This window comes from Nerophis lumbriciformis, linkage group LG21 (assembly GCF_033978685.3).
Source record: "Nerophis lumbriciformis linkage group LG21, RoL_Nlum_v2.1, whole genome shotgun sequence".
Lineage (NCBI taxonomy): Eukaryota > Metazoa > Chordata > Actinopteri > Syngnathiformes > Syngnathidae > Nerophis > Nerophis lumbriciformis.
Window position 1 is genome coordinate 19,746,817 of NC_084568.2, and position 17,624 is coordinate 19,764,440.

Genomic DNA, 17,624 nt, shown 5'->3' on the forward strand with positions numbered 1-17,624 from the left:
TCATGTGTTGTATTCTTTATAACACTTATACAACACTTTTAAAGTAATTTTGATAGTAGGTTATTACAGCTAGTATAGACACTTACATCATGTGTTGTCTTCTTTATAACACTTATATAATACTTTTAAAGTCATTTTGATAGTAGACTATTATAGCTAATATAGACACATACAGCATGTGTTGTCTTCATTATAACACTTATATAAGGCTTTTCATTTTTTCATGTGTTGTCTTCATTATTATAAAGGCTTTTAAAGTCATTTTGATAGTAGGCTATTATAGCTAATATAGACAATTACATCATGTGTTGTCTTCATTATAGCCCTTATATAATACTTTTAAAGTCATTTTGATAGTAGGCTATGATAGCTAATATAGACACTTACATCATGTGTTATATTCTTTATAACACTTATATAAGACTTTTAAAGTAATTTTGATAGTAGGCTATTGCAGCTAATATAGACACTTACATCATGTGTTGTCTTCTTTACAACACTTATATAATACTTTTAAAGTCATTTTGATAGTAGGCTATTATAGCTAATATAGACAATTATATCATGTGTTGTCTTCATTATAACCCTTACATAAGGCTTTTAAAGTCATTTTGATAGTAGGCTATTCTAGCTAATATAGACAATTACATCATTTGTTGTCTTCATTATAACCCTTATATAATACTTTTAAAGTCATTTTGATAGTAGGCTATGATAGCTAATATAGACACTTACATCATGTGTTGTATTCTTTATAACACTTATACAACACTTTTAAAGTAATTTTGATAGTAGGTTATTACAGCTAGTATAGACACTTACATCATGTGTTGTCTTCTTTATAACACTTATATAATACTTTTAAAGTCATTTTGATAGTAGACTATTATAGCTAATATAGACACATACAGCATGTGTTGTCTTCATTATAACACTTATATAAGGCTTTTCATTTTTTCATGTGTTGTCTTCATTATTATAAAGGCTTTTAAAGTCATTTTGATAGTAGGCTATTATAGCTAATATAGACAATTACATCATGTGTTGTCTTCATTATAGCCCTTATATAATACTTTTAAAGTCATTTTGATAGTAGGCTATGATAGCTAATATAGACACTTACATCATGTGTTATATTCTTTATAACACTTATATAAGACTTTTAAAGTAATTTTGATAGTAGGCTATTGCAGCTAATATAGACACTTACATCATGTGTTGTCTTCTTTATAACACTTATATAATACTTTTAAAGTAATTTTGATAGTAGGTTATTACAGCTAGTATAGACACTTACATCATGTGTTGTCTTCTTTATAACACTTATATAATACTTTTAAAGTCATTTTGATAGTAGACTATTATAGCTAATATAGACACATACAGCATGTGTTGCCTTCATTATAACACTTATATAAGGCTTTTAATTTTTTGCGGCTCCAGACAGATTAGTTTTTTGTATTTTTGGTCCAATATGGCTCTTTCAAAATTTTGGGTTGCCGACCCCTGAGTTAGTTAGTAGTCTCTTTTGATGGTTTGTTTAGATTTTTGGGACTAGTATTATAGCACCATCTAGTGTCAGTTAGCACTTATATTTCATGTCTCAACACATTGAGTCGTTTTTTTTTTAGTTTTTTTTTTACTTTCCCATCTGGTATCCAAATGTCTCACCTCACTGATGGAGGGGTCCAGCCTGGATCGGCTTGGATTGGCTGGAGCAGTTTAACATCCAGCCAATGAAAAGAAGCCCAGAGGGAAGAGAGGAGGGGTAAACTTCCCAGTCCTACCACACAACAAAATCTTGTGAAGAAAGGCGTCAACGAGATGGAGACCAAAATCCCTGACTTCTCTGGAAAGTGGAAAATGAAGTCATCGGAAAACTTTGAGGACCTTTTGAAAGCGCTGGGTGAGTAGCAAACCGGTTTAAAAATGATATTTGGATGAGTTTTTACATGTTAGTACGTGTCATCAAAGTGTGATAATAACAATTCAACTCCAGTGGGTCATATTATTGTGATTAGGATTGTGAATTAGTGTGAATTTTATTTATATAGCGCTTTTCTCTAGTGACTCAAAGCGCTTCTACATATTGAAACAGTCAGTCCAGACAAGTTACCTATACACCCTGGACATATTTCGATTCGAAGTTGTTGCCTTTTTGTGACTCAACGGTGCAAGAAAATGGGGGGTTTTTATGAAACATAGTGGGTTTTTTTGGGTTGTAACTCGTTCCAGAAGGTCCAATGAAGACCAAATCGAACAAAGACCATCAATTTTCCCCATGAGAAATAATGTAAATGAACACAAAACATATTCTGCATGCAGAAAACAATGCAAAATACATTTAAATGTCAATGAACAGTGAACATCACTATAAACTTAATTGAAGCCACTTTTATACTTTGCTATCACGTCTTTTTTTTTTAAGTTCAACGGTGTTTCTCGCCTTCTTTATCCATGTGCTGAGACAGCAAAGGAAAACTGGGGCAAACATGGCCGTTTTAGTTGATCAAAAACCCAATCATAAGAAAGTGGGCCATACAACAATTTTTAATTTAATTTTTTAATTTTTTTAATTTATTTATTTATTTATTTAATTTTGGCCTGTCCAGCTTCTCAGGCAAATCATATAGTTGATGTAGATGCCCATATCGGCTGTTCAGATTTACTTTACAAAAGAGAAGTGTAGGATACTTCTCTTGTTGCCTTATTTGTATTTGACTTTATTAAATGTATTTATATTATCATTTGGTGTCGCCGGGCCGGAGCAGGAGGGGATAGAAAGAGAAAAAAAAGAAGACAGAGGGGGAAATTGTGGGGACAAGAGGGGGATTTGACAGAGAGACAAAAACAACAACAGCAAACACAACAACAACAATAGAGCAACATCAGCAAATACGACATGTACAAATATGATGGTAAAAGTGATTGCAAATAAGCAGTTAGCGAAAATAAAAAATAATACAGAAATGACAATGAGCATTATTACACTACAGATGGATCAATACAAAAACCAATATAAATAGCGCTATTGATAATGAACAATACCAATAATTTACCTCTATTATCAACAATACAGTTGTTCAAATGCAACAATACATATACGTAATGATAACTTGAAATACGAAAGAATGCAGAAAAATGGAGGGGAAGAAAGAGAAGCAACCTACATTAACCTTGTAGATTGTTATAGTAACAATAGGTTAAGCTTTGTCAGTGTTCCATGTGTTACCCAGTTTACCCTAGGGCAACATCGTTAATATATGTTTGATGAAACGTGATTATGTGCATGAGTGTATGTATGTATATGTACTTGTATATGTACAGTATGTGTATATGTGTTTGTACAGTGAATGTATATGTACAGTATGTGTATATGTGTTTGTACAGTGAATGTATATGTACATACAACAATTTTAGCGCAGATAGCATTGGATGAAGGGGGGACATGTGCCCCTCTCAGATTCGTAGTGATACAGATCCCCCTCCCCACTCACACACGCACTTTTTTCCTTAATGTAACAAACATCGCCAAATAAAACTGAGGATTTATGTTCCATTATTTAATGGAATGTACAAATGTACAAAACCCAAAACCAGTGAAGTTGGCACGTTGTGTAATTCGTAAATAAAAACAGAATACAATGATTTGCTAATCCTTTTCAACTTATATTCAATTGAATAGACTGCAAAGACAAGATATTTAATGTTCGAACTGAGAAACTTAACTTTTTTTTGTTGCAAATAATCATTAACTTAGAATTTAATGGCAGCAACGCATTGCAAAAAAGTTGACACAGGAGCATGTTCACCACTGTGTTACATGGCCTTTCCTTTTAACAACACTCAGTAAACGTTTGGGAACTGAGGAGACCAATTTTTGAAGCTTTTCAGGTGGAATTCTTTCCCATTCTTGCTTGATGTACAGCTTAAGTTGTTCAACAGTCCGGGGGTCTCCGTATTTTAGGCTTCATAATGCGCCACACATTTTCAATGGTCTGGACTACAGGCAGGCCAGTCTAGTACCCGCACTCTTTTACTACGAAGCCACGCTGTTGTAACACGTAGCTTGGCATTTTCTTGCTGGAATAAGCAGGGGCGTCCATGGTAACGTTGCTTGGATGGCAACATATGTTGCTCCAAAACCTATATGTACCTTTCAGCATTAATGGTGCCTTCACAGATGTGTAAGTTGTCCATGTCTTGGGCACTAATACACCCCCATACCATCACACCATCAAGGGTTGGAATTGGGGGTTAAATCACCAAAAATGATTCCCGGGCGCGGCCACCACTGCTGCTTACAGGCTTCTCAGAGGGTGAGATGACTCCTGGCATATAATGGCCAAAGGTATAGATGTGTGTCCAATTAAAATTTCTAATGGATTTATTGCAATCTGTGCAAGTTGGGTAATGTTTGCTGTGGTCTAGAACAACATGGCACCCAAACAACTATAAGAAATGCAGCCAATGTTACATACACATAATGTGTCATGAGACATGCAAATATAAATTAAATTCACTGAGGACATAAGTGAAGAAAATTAAATGAGCTCAAATATACCTACAAACGAAGCATAATGATGCAATATGTACATACAGCTAGTCTAGGTAGCACCTTGGTATTGATTAGCTTGCAATCATTCACTGACCAAATACGCCGGATTAGCATGCCACACAAGTCAATAACTTCAACAAAGCTCACCTTTGTACATTTACGCACAGTATAAAATGTTTGGTGGACAAAATGAGACAAAGAAGGGGTGGCATAAAACACGTCTTTCTGTGGCAGTGTCGTAGAAAGTTGTACTTGTAATCAAACTACGACGAGTTCAAAGAATGCCAAATACGCTCATCAGTAAAGCATGTTTAATATAAACAGTGGGCTTTCTAACAGTTAGGAAGGTTTCTGTCATGTTTGTCCTTCTAAAGAAACCATAATAAAACAAAAATTTGTATGTATTTTTTTTTTTTAACTCCAGGGAGCCACTAGGTGGGAGCTAAAGAGCCGCATGCGGCACTAGAGCCGCTGGTTGCTGACCCTAGCTCTAAACCATCGCCTGAAACCCAGAAGTGCCTCTCGGTCACGTGATTGCAACCAGGCAACAACTGTTGAAAGTATGATGGTTGTAGTTGTCCGTTGCCACCCCACCTCTTCTCCAAATTATTTCACAAAATAAAAACTTTAACTTGAATATTTTGGTAGGATAGAACTGATGGCTGCCAAAGTCCCTGTTCATTGTGAAATTATTTCTTCTTCTTTGGCAGCTTAGTCACGGAAGACCATGCTAATTTACGCTCTTGGGTCAGACACTTATTTCGATTTGATGTTTAATTTGATTGATTGATTGATTTTTTAATGGTACTTTAATTATTATTAATAGTTTATTGTTTTTATTTGACCAGTGATCCTCTTTTAGTCAATTATTATTAATAATATATTTTCAGTTATAATAAGTGTTGTAATTATACAACACACTTATTTAATTATAATTTTCACATTTTAACTTGATATTTTGTTGATACGGTACTTTCATGGTACGCCTAGCATTGTAAAATTAGTGTCTCTCTAAATCACAGGTGTCAAACTCAAGACCCGGGGGCCAGATGTGGCCCGCGACATCATTTGATCTTGCCCGCAAATGCCTGGAAATGATATGTGTCAATAAAGTACTTAATATTTTCTCACAAAATTTAATTGATTTGTTTCATTTTGACAGAAAAAAATATATGTTAAAGTTAAAGTCCCAAAGATAGTCTCACAAACACACTAGGTGTGGTGGAAATTATCCTCTGCATTTGACCCATCCCCATGTTCACCCCCTGGGAGGGGAGGGGAGCAGTGAGCAGCAGCGGTGGCCACGCTCAGCAATCATTTTGGTGTTTTAACCCCCAATTCTAACCCTTGGTGCTCAGTGCCAAGCAGGGTCCATGGGTCCTCTTTTTATAGTCTTTGGTATGACTCGGCCGGGGTTTGAACTCACGACCTTCCAGTCTCAGGGTGGACACTCTAACCACAAGGCCACTGAGCACGTACTGTTTGAAATGGCATACCTTTTCAACTTTAATAGTATCCAATATTGCAACAAATATTACAGTATATTATCATACTTTCCAAACATGTTTTTTGTCTAAATACAAAGAAATAACAATACTTTACAGCAAACTACCCATCAAATTGATAAAAATGACACGTTGTTCTTTACAGCATATTACTTTAAATTGAAAAAAACGACTACTGTTTTTTGCGTTAAAATTCTGTTGACTGAGCTGCCGGTTTTTGACTGTCAAATCTACGGTTGTTGTTTTTACCGGTGTGTTACTGTAATTGGAAAAACCGCTATATTTGTTTTTACGGTAGATAAACCGGCAGCAAAGTTGCCAGAATAAAAAAATAACTTGTATTGTTTTTCCATTCACAATATAATGTTGTAAAAACCAAAGTCAATTTAACACAACATTTTTTCCGTAAACTCCCCCCCAAAAATCAGTGGTACTGTTTTTCCATTTACTGTAAAATGTTGTAAAAAATAAATAAACGCTGTATTTTACAGTAACATTTTGTAAATGAAAAGTTTTTACTGTGAAATCGACAGTCTACTTAAAACAATTTATATAATTAATAATGAAATCCAGAGGCAAATTCATACATTATTCGCTCTGATGGCAGCCATAACTGCCAAGTGGCCCTCAATGAAAACGAGTTAGACATCCCTGCTCTAAATTATTATTTTTTGCTAAGTTTGCATAACTTGCACTGCATTTGGCATTGACAATGTTCTTCTCATGATTGCAAGCATGTCTTGGTCTCATGCTTGTGGGGTTAGAGCTGCACAAGGAAGGTCAGAAGGGGGACAACCAATGGCATTCATTAAAAATCAGAAGACCAACAAGCTGTGAAGGAAGGCTAGATTCGACTCATCCGCAGCAGGGTACTCCTCATGCGGATGTAATTAGAGCCAGTGTAAACGGAACTAAGCCTCAACATGGGCCCCAGCAGCGATGAGCCAGACTTTCCTGCATAGCCCGGGGTCTCCCCGACCCAAAGCTAATGCAGTACATGTGCGTCCTTTTCTCTTAATCATATGAGCTGAAGCAACTTGGACTGACCTTCTGTTCTGAAGAGTTTTCATAGAAAGTTCTATGTGTATTGTGCTGTAATGTACAAAATAGTTACTTCAGAAAAAAATGTGTGGCGACTTCTGAGTGCATGGGATCTTACAGAGCCCCTACAGGGACATGGATGTTTTTGCGAGATAATAATAATAATAATAATACATTTTATTAATAAGGCGCCTTTCTGGGCACTCAAGGACACCGTACAAAATCACAACAATAAAATCAAATTGGATAAAAACAACAACAACAACAAAGAGAAAAGAAAAGATGATTACAATGAATAAGCAGTCAGGAATAGGTGTGTTTTGAGTCTTGATTTGAAGAAGGATATTGAATCTAAGTTGCGAAGGTCTGGTGGTAAAGCGTTCCAAATATGTGGGGCAGAGCGGCTGAAAGCTCGGGCACCCATGGTGGATAGTTTAAATAAAGGGACAGTGAGATGGATGGATGAAGAGGATCTTAGGGAACGTGAGAGCGGGGCGACATGGATCAGGTCAGAGAGATATGATGGAGAGAGGTTATGGATGGCTTTGAAAGTGAGGAGAATTATTTTAAAGTGGATGCGATGTTTGATGGGTAGCCAGTGGAGTTGCTGCAGAACAGGGGTGATGTGCTGGATTGAAGGGGTTCTGGTGATTATCCGGGCTGCAGAGTTTCTGGAGAAGCTGAAGTTTGTGAAGTGACTTGTGAGGGAGACCAAACAGGAGAGAGTTGCAGTAGTCCAGGTGAGAGGTGACCAGGCTATGGACTAGTATGGCAGCAGTATGAGGGGTAAATACTCGCAAATACTCTGTTTTATTTCCGGTTCACTGACACAGGAAAAAAAAACTTTTGCGAGATCTCGCAAAAAGTATTGCGAGATCTCGCAAAATATTTTTTTCCTATGTCAGTGAACCGAAAGTAAAACAGACACAGCGATGGTGAACTGGAATTGAAACAGACACAGAGATGGTGAACTGGAAGTGAAACAGACATGCGGGAGTCTACCCATCATCTGCGCTCTGTTGTGGGACCATAATACGATTTGATGTCTTTATATGTTAGGCCAATACTAAAATAGAAATCAATAAACTTCTCCCACGGATGATAGGTAGGCTCCTCCATTGCTGTGTCTGTTTTACTTCCGGTTCACTGACATAGGAAAAAAAAACCTTTTGGGAGATCTCGCAAAACAATTTTTTCCTTCCATGTCCCTTTAGGGGCTCCGTAGGATCTCAGTCATAACATGCTTGAAGAAGAACTATCGGCACAGAAAATTACATTTGGGGTGCGTTTCACATTTATTATGCAAAAAATGAATAAATCAATTGGACGTACAGAGTGTCCAGTCTAGTGTGTGTCTGACTGATGGTGTAGTCTGACCGTATGTGTATGTGAAAAACTGTATGAGTTCCCGTCACCACCAATGCCCGATCACAGTGATTCTAAACCAGGCCTGGGAGATTATTTTGACTCCGGGGGCCAAATTTATAGAAAAAAAAATGTGTCTGGGGGCCGGTATATCTATTTTTAGGAACACTAATACAAAACCTCACAATAATGTCTGATTGAATTCTGAAAACGATATGACAGACCGCCTTAAAAAATGGAATGGAATTTAAAAAAATGTTTACTGAATGAGATACCCAGAGTGTACATGAAAATAATTTTTTTTTGGATTTACAATATTAACTATGAACGATAAAACACTGAATATTGACAACGTATGAACGTCACACCCCGTCTCGATTGACATATTTTACAATCAAGCAAAACACAACAAAAATGCAACAAACACTTCAAAATATGAACGCGAAGGGTAAAAAACAACAACAACACCTACAATCTGATGTATCTGATATATCACTAAGCTTGAGAACTTTGTTGTAAAAATCTCCTTCAGCGTCTGTCCCTGACACCCGCATTTAAGGCTGGCCGCTCTGTCAACACTCTGTGGAAATGCTCCCCACCCACACTGCTTGGTGTCTCGTCTGAGCTGCTGTGACTTAGATGACTAAGTAACTAGCATATCATGCAAAAGCGCAGACTCCAACATGCTTCAACATATGAGTATTATTATGGTGTGTGTATAAGGTAAGACTTTATCTGGTGTTTTGCTTCGCAATATTATGCAAAAGCAACTTTTTTTACCTTCTGGTATCTGCTGATCTGTATTTGGGATCTGCATAAAAAATCCGCCTTTGTAGTCCGTGTCGACTTCTTCTTTTCCTCTATCTTCTTGTAATGTGATATTCATCCTCCGCTGTTGCCATTTCTAACATAAAGTAGTGTAAAGTTCTTACTTATATCTGTCAGTAAACTCGCCAAGGAAGCTACAGTTTCCATCTTAAAGATCTAAAAAAATTATTTGGGAATGTCCGGCGGGCCAGATTGAAAAGCTTAATGGGCCGCATGTGGCCCCCGGGCCTTAATTTGCCCAGGTCTGTTCTAAACTGTGGCTCCTTCTAGTGCAGGGGTGCCCAAAACTTTCACCTTCAAGGGTCAAACTGAAAATGGGCCAATGGGTCGTGGGCCAAACACAGCAATTTGAAGCGTACCGCAACACAATAAGTGAGGAGTTCAATCCCATACCACCATTATTTAAGGTAGTGGAGATCATTATGTTCAATAGATGGCCACTAGTTAGCCTTGCGGACCTGCCGTAAATGATTGTGTGAGCTCAAAAGAGTATGATTATGTACCGTACCATAGGGCGCACCGGATTATAAGGCGCACTGCAGATGAATGATCTTTTTTCACATACCTGTATAAGGCGCACCGGATTATAGGGCGCATTAAAGCAGTCTTTTTTTTTTTCTTTTCTAAATGGAAAACACTTCCTTGTGGTCTACATAACATGTAATGGTGGTTCTTTGGTCAAAATGTTGCATAGATTATGTTTTACAGATCATCTTCAAGCCACTTTCTGACAGTCGCTTACGGAGGTCTTATTTACGTGGCTCACCTTCGACAGCGTCTTCTTTGTTATAGCGGTGTAGCGTGCAAGGACGGGAGTAGAAGAAGTGTCAAAAGATGGAGCTAACTGTTTTAATGACATTCAGACTTTACTTAAATCAATAACGGAGCAGCATCTCCTCATCCGGAAATAACAACAAGTAGTGTCTCGTGAAAAAAACGTCCAACCGGAACTTTCTATTAACTAAAGTTCCTTGGGTGAATAATGTAAACTCACTACACCGGTATGTTTTAGCGCTTTCATGGCGAGTTTACTGACAGATATAAGTAAGAACTTTACACTACTTAGGATGAATGTCCTATAACAAGAAGATAGAGAAAAAGAAGAAGCTTATCGACTACGGTGTCGGCACGGACTACAAAGGCGGACGCGCGCAATTTTTTTATGCAGATCCCAAGTACAGATCAGCAGGTACCAGAAAGTAAGAAAAGTTGCATTTGCACAATTTTGCGAAACAAAACGGCAGATAATATGTCGTACTTTATACACACACCATAATAATACTCGTATGTTGAAGCACAGTACAATCCATCAAGCGTTGTGGCTTCATAGCTTACCAAAGTCATACTAAAACATTTTAATAGATTTTTGAGCGCTGTGTGTAATGTTCTATATTTTCTATGGAACATTTAAAATGTTGGTGTTGTTTACTTGAGTCATATTGCAGTCTACACATATCTCTTATGTGTGACTGCCATCTACTGGTCACACTTATCATTACACCACGGACCACATAAAATAGCTTCGAGGTCGGTAAGCAAAACCAGAATTATTCCGTACATTAGGCGCACCGGGTTATAAGGCGCACTGTCGAGTTTTGAGAAGAAAAACAATGATTTTAAGTGTGCCTTATAGTCCGGAAAATACGGTACTTGTGGAAAAGTATGTATTTGATTAAAATGTAATGTAATTAAAGCCTTTTACTGCCTTTAACTGTGTAAAATGCTAACAAGGGTTGGACGTATCAATCCAAATATTGATTAGCATGATTAGATTGATATTTTTCAGTTCTGTTCATTTGAAGATGTTCACAAATATCTGTTGTTTTTGTTGTTTTATTGTTGGTGTTGTTATAGTGTGTACAAACTCAAGGATTACGTTGTTGGACATGGGAAGATTTAAATGAGAACCAATAGTAGTTTTTGCTTTTGTTTTGTACTGACACTATACTCTATATATGGATCCGGCCTTGTAGTTGCATGTGACGTGGCTGTGGTATCAGATCAATGCTGAAGTTTACATTATCGTCCCTGACTACTACATTAGGCGCACCGGGTTATAAGGCGCACTGTCGAGTTTTGAGGAAAAAAAACTGATTTTAAGTGCGCCTTATAGTCCGGAAAATACGGTAAAACATTTTGGGAAGCCAACTTTCCCAAAATGTTATACATAATCAAATAAATAATCAAATTGTGTCCTGTTTTTTCTCTTTTATTAGTTAGCCTATATTGCTATTGACCCCACGACCTGAGAGTTTAAAATAAATAACTCTGTATTGCATTATTTATGCTATGAGACATATTTAAATTTGCACAACATTTTAAACTTCAGCAGATTTATCAGGTATATTTGCACAAAGTACGGATCGGTATCGCCGATACCAGCCTGAATTTTACACGGTATCCGAAAGAAAAATCAGTGGTATCGCACATCACTGATGAATAGCTATTGAAATGGATAATTTGTTCTGAAGCAGATTGGCGGTCACATGCATTGTGTTAGCCAAAATCACAAGCTGCAAAAAAGGGGATCGAGATGGGAAAATCTATGAGCCGATGCAAAAGCTGCCTGTTAGACTTCACTTATTCGTTCCTTTGTACTCAGGTGTGAACGTGTTTGTGAGGAAAATTGCTGTGGCGGCGGCATCCAGTCCCGCAGTGGAAATCACCCAGCAGCTGGCGAGTCTGTCCATCAAAACATCCACCAGCGTCCGCACCACCCACGTCTCCTTCACTGTGGGTCAGTCTTTCAATGAGACCACCGTGGATGGACGCCCATGCACGGTATTTAACATTCAGCATCAGAGTCGAACGCATACCAGAGTGTGAAAGGCCAGACAGCAAAGCCAGCATTGACAGAGAAAAGAAAAATAACATATGGAAGTCATTTTAGTGGGACTGTGTTATAGTGCAAACCCCAAAACCAGTGAAGTTGGCACGTTGTGTAAATCGTAAATAAAAATAGAATACAATGATTTGCTAATCCTTTTCAACTTATATTCAATTGAATAGACTGCAAAGACAAGGTACTTAACGTTCAAACTGGTAAATGTTGTTATTTTGTAACTATTAGCTCATTTGGAATTTGATTCCCGCAACATGTTTCAAAAAAGCTGGCACAAGTGGCAAAAAAGACTCAGAAAGAAACTTATTTGGAACATCCCACAGGTGAACAGGCTAATTGGGAACAGGTGGGTGCCATGATTGGGTATAAAAACCGCTTCCATGAAATGCTCATTCATTCACAAACAAGGATGGGGCGAGGGTCACCACTTTGTGAACAAATTGTCCAACAGTTTAAGAACAACATTTCTCAACGAGCTATTGCAAGGAATTTAGGGATTTCACCATCTAAGGTCTGTAATATCATCAAAAGGTTCAGAGAATCTGGAGAAATCACTGCATGTAACATTGATTGCCTGTGACCTTGGATCCCTCAGGCGGTACTGCATCAAAAAGCGATATCAGTGTGTAAAGAATATCACCACATGGGCTCAGGAACACTTCAGAAAACCACTGTCAGTAACTACAGTTGGTCGCTACATCTGTAAGTGCAAGTTAAAACTCTACTATGCAAAGCGAAAGCCATTTATCAACAACACCCAGAAACGCCGCCGGCTTTGCTGGACCCGAGCTCATCTAAGATGGACTGATGCAAAGTGTAAAAGTGTTCTGTGGTCTGACTAGTCTACATTTCAAATTGTTTTTGGAAACTGTGGACGTTGTGTCCTCCGGAACAAAGAGGAAAAGAACCATCCGGATTGTTTTAGGCGCAAAGTTGAAAAGCCAGCATCTGTGATGGTATGGAGGTGTATTAGTGCCCAAGACATGGGTAACTTACACATCTGTGAAGGCACCATTAATGCTGAAAGGTATATATAGGTTATATATATATATATATATATATATATATATATATATATATATATATAGCAACAATGGATCGTACAAAATAAAAAAGATCAAGGGATTGTACTGAGAAAAACTGTACCCTAGTCCAAATGCTATTCCGAAGGCTCGCTACCTCGGAAAAATAAGCCAAATTGGTGAAATTGGTCCACATGATTGCGTCCAACGGACAAGAGATTTCAGTAAGCTGCCGCAATTGTTGAAGCCAAACTTGTATACCGTATTTTCCGGACCATAGGGCGCACCGGATTATAAAGCGCATTGCCGATGAATGGTCTATTTTTGATCTTTTTTCATATATAAGGCACACCGGATTATAGGGTGCATTAAAGGAGTCATATTTTTATTTTATTTTTGTAAATGGAAAACACTTCCTTGTGGTCTACATAACATGTAATGGTGGTTCTTTGGTCAAAATGTTGCATAGATTATGTTTTACACATCATCTTCAAGCCGCTTTCTGACAGTCGCTGCCTGCTTTCTTATTTACGTGGCTCACCTTCGGCAGCGGTGTAGCGTGCAAGGACGGGAGTGGAAGAAGTGTCAAAAGATGGAGCTAACTGTTTTAATGTCATTCAGACTTTACTTCAATCAATAACGGAGCAGCATCTCCTCATCCATGGCTCACTAGTGCAACAACAACGCCGGAAATGTGTCCCGTGAAAAACCGTCTGACCGGAACTCTCTAATGACTAAAGTTCCTTGGGTGAATAATGTAAACTCACTACACCGGTATGTTTTAGCGCTATCATGGCGAGTTTACTGACAGATATAACTAAGAACTTTACACTACTTTACATTAGAAATGGCAACAGTGGAGGATGAATGTCCCATAACAAGAAGATAGAGAAAAAGAAGAAGCTTATCGACTATGGCGTCGCCACGGACTACAAAGGCAGACGCGCGCAATTTTTCAGGACTAATGCAGATCCCAAATACAGATCAGCAGGTACCAGAAGGTAAGAAAGGTTGCTTTTGCATAATATTGCGAAACAAAACGCCAGATAATATGTCTTACCTTATACACACACCATAATAATACTCATATGTTGAAGCACAGTACAATCCATCAAGCGGTGCGGCTTCATAGCTTACCAAAGTCGTACTAAAACATTTTGATAGATTTTTGAGCGCCGTAACACCTACAAATGACTAAAAGTAAACTGACAACATGCTTTTTTCCAAAATACTGTACGTTGTTTGTGGCCCACGGCTGGCCTACTAAATGCTACGTGTGAAACAGAATAAAACATGCTTTGATTCAAACTTACCTTGAAAATGCCGTGAACAGAACACGTACCAACCAGGTGATGGCGTTAAAAGTGATGTTTGATCGTGTCACAGCTGCTGTCCAGCCGAGTTCTTCGGCTTTGCTTTCACCCTGTAAATGTGACAAATCTCACCAAATCGTTTTCTCTCACTGAAGTCACCACATTTGTACCATGAATTGATTAACGTGGACCCCGACTTAAACAAGTTGAAAAACTTATTCGGGTGTTACCATTTAGTGGTCAATTGTATGGAATATGCACTTCACTGTGCAACCTACTAATACAAATTTCAATCAATCAATCAAAAACCATGACAACAATTGTGCCAGTCAATGAAACTGCACGTTTGGGCCATGTTTTAGACTAGACTAGACTTAGACTTAGACTTAGACTTAGACTTAGACTTAGACTTCCTTTTTATTGTCATTCAAATGTGAACTTTACAGCACAGATAAGAACGAAATTTCGTTACATAAGCTCATGGTAGTGCAGGATAAAAAAGCAATAAGGTGCAAAAATAAATAAATAAATATATATAAATAATATACTGTATGTAATATATATATATATATATATATATATATATATATATATATATATATATATATATATATATATATATATATATATATATATATATATATATATATATATATAAAATACATAAATAAATATATATAAATATATATAAATAAATAAAGAGATTACTGTGCAGATAAATATATTGCACTTTTTCACATGCGTCCACGTTTATGGATGTATGTTATATTGTCTTTTTTATTCCAGTGAGTTAATCCTTTTTGGGGGGAGTTGAGGGGATACTTTAATTTAATTATGATGCGTTCAAGAGTCTTACGGCCTGAGAGAAGAAGCTGTTACAGAAACTGGAGGTTCTGCTTCGGAGGCTGCGGAACCTCTTTCTAGAGTCCAGCAGTGAAAACAGTCCTTGGTGGGGGAGGGAGGAGTCTTTGCAGATTTTCTGAGCCCTGGTCAGGCAGCGGCTTTTTGCGATCTCCTGGATAGGAGGAAGAGGAGTCCTGATGATCTTTTCCGCCGTCCTCACCACTCTCTGGAGAGACTTCCAGTCTGAGGCACTGCAGGCTCCAGTCCAGACAGAGATGCTGTTGGTCTGCAGGCTTTCTATAGTGCCTCTGTAGAATGTGGTGAGAATGGGGGGAGGGAGCTGTGCTCTTTTCATCCGACGCAAAAAGTGAATGCGCTGCTGAGCTCTCTTTACAAGAGCTCCGGTATGTAGGGACCAGGTTATATTGTCAGTTATCTGCACCCCCAGGAACTTGGTGCTGCTTACTATCTCCACCGCTGTGCCGTTGATGTAGAGTGGAGCGTGGCTGGACTGGTGCTTCCTAAAGTCAACGATGATCTCCTTGGTCTTGTTGACATTCAGGACCAGGTTGTTGGTTCTGCACCAGTCAACCAGATGTTTGAACTTATTTAAGAAAAGAACACAACTTTAACACCGAGTCTTGTATTCAGCCGGGTGATTTAGCCATTAAGAGGCCCGCAAGACCCACAATGCATTGCGTTTACTACATCACACTTTCATGCACTTATCGACTTAGACTTAGGCTTAGACTTCCTTTTATTGTCATTCAAATTTGAACTTTACAGTACAGATAATATATACTGTATAAAGGGCTATAGCTAAAAGTTGCATTTTTAGAATGAGCCGCAGGCCAATAAAAATGAGCATCAAACCACCAAGGAGCCACCGCGCTGGACTTTGGACAGCCCAGGTGTACAGTTGCCTCTGACAGGAATGTTAAAAATTGCTGTAGACTGCAATGCAACACTTGATGTTACAAAGAAACCTAAAGAACTTTCCTCATTTCTGTCTTTTGTGCAGAGTTTTCCAACTTGGGAATCAGAGAATAAGATCGGCTGTGTGCAGACGTTACAGAAGGGTGAGGGACCAAAAACCGCATGGACCCGGGAGGTGACCGGTGATGGAGAACTGATACTGGTAAGTTATTGCGACACTTTCAAAAGCTGAATGTTGGACTTTGGTTGAACTCTTTCCTCTTCTCTTTTTCCCCCAGACGATGACAGCAGGCGACGTCGTCTGCACCAGAGTCTATGAAAGAGAATGAGAAAATACAAAAGCTGTCATACAATATTTTCCCTTTTGTGCTTCATGCATTAGTCATATACTTACTTGCGCTTTGGATGAAGTCCGCTTGCAAGTTTTGGTGCAATCTGCAAAAAAGCGTCAATTTCCATAGTATTTCCCTATATGGGTTTGTGACATACATTTAATGAACTGAATTAGTCAATCAGGAGTTCAAGAATTCAGTGACAAAACCGATTGGTATGATTTAATGGGAGTGATGAATGTTTTGAACTCCTGTTTCAATGCCAGTGGTGTACTGAGAAGAATACTGCTGCCATTGGTCTTTGTGGATGTAGCTCAATTTCCCATATTGTGCTCATTTGCATCCCGGGATGTTTTTCAAGACCCACTTGTTGTGTTCCAGTGCCTTAATCAAGCTTCTCAATAGTGATGTGCGGATCGATACTGAAATATTGATACTGCCGATACCAGATCTTTATGCTGTAATATCGATTCTCAAATCAAAACATCGATACTTTAGTTGAAGGTCCAAACTTTTTCCACCAAGGGCCGCATACTGAAAAGTGAAAGTATGCAGGGGCCATATTTTTATTTTTTTTTTAAATAAAAAAATATGCTAAAAACGGATATTGTGTCAGCTTTGTATTATAGGTGACTAAGCATATTATTATTAATTATTAAAACATTTCAGCTTTTTCTCGTTACAGACTGATTTTTTTGCTCTTTTTTTCTTACATTTTTATGTAAGTATATATCATGACTATTGACAAGTATAGTTCATGTTTATCTTGAGAGCTTCTAATATTTTAGATTAATGGTGTCTAAACGTTTTCCACCAAGGGCCGCATACTGAAAAGTCAAGTATGGGAGACATTTTCATTAAAAAAAAAATGTAATTGCTAAAACCGATGTTATATACAGTACAGGCTGAAAGTTTGGACACACCTTCTCATTTCAATGCATTTTATTTATTTTCATGACTATTTACATTCTAGATTGTCACTGAAGGCATCAAAACTAAGACACCTGTGAAGTGAAAACTGTTTCAGGTGACTCTTGAA

General features: G+C 37.9%; 1 protein-coding gene across 1 annotated transcript; it reads left to right on the plus strand.

The window, feature by feature from the left end:
- Nucleotides 1-1,818: 1,818 nt before the first annotated feature.
- Nucleotides 1,819-17,098, plus strand: LOC133621367 (cellular retinoic acid-binding protein 2-like). Its single transcript, XM_061983407.1, has 4 exons — nucleotides 1,819-1,906; nucleotides 11,900-12,078; nucleotides 16,339-16,455; nucleotides 16,532-17,098. Exons 1-4 carry the CDS (start codon nucleotides 1,825-1,827, stop codon nucleotides 16,580-16,582), a joined length of 429 nt encoding a protein of 142 aa, XP_061839391.1. The 5' UTR covers nucleotides 1,819-1,824; the 3' UTR covers nucleotides 16,583-17,098.
- The last annotated feature ends 526 nt before the right edge of the window (nucleotides 17,099-17,624 follow it).

Bases quoted from the DNA above. Each gene is read 5' to 3' on its own strand.
- LOC133621367 (XM_061983407.1), top strand. From the start codon at position 1,825: ATGGAGACCAAAATCCCTGACTTCTCTGGAAAGTGGAAAATGAAGTCA. The intron at 1,907-11,899 runs GTGAGTAGCAAA...CTTTGTACTCAG, and splicing joins GGACCTTTTGAAAGCGCTGG to GTGTGAACGTGTTTGTGAGG. The intron at 16,456-16,531 runs GTAAGTTATTGC...TTTTTCCCCCAG, and splicing joins GTGATGGAGAACTGATACTG to ACGATGACAGCAGGCGACGT.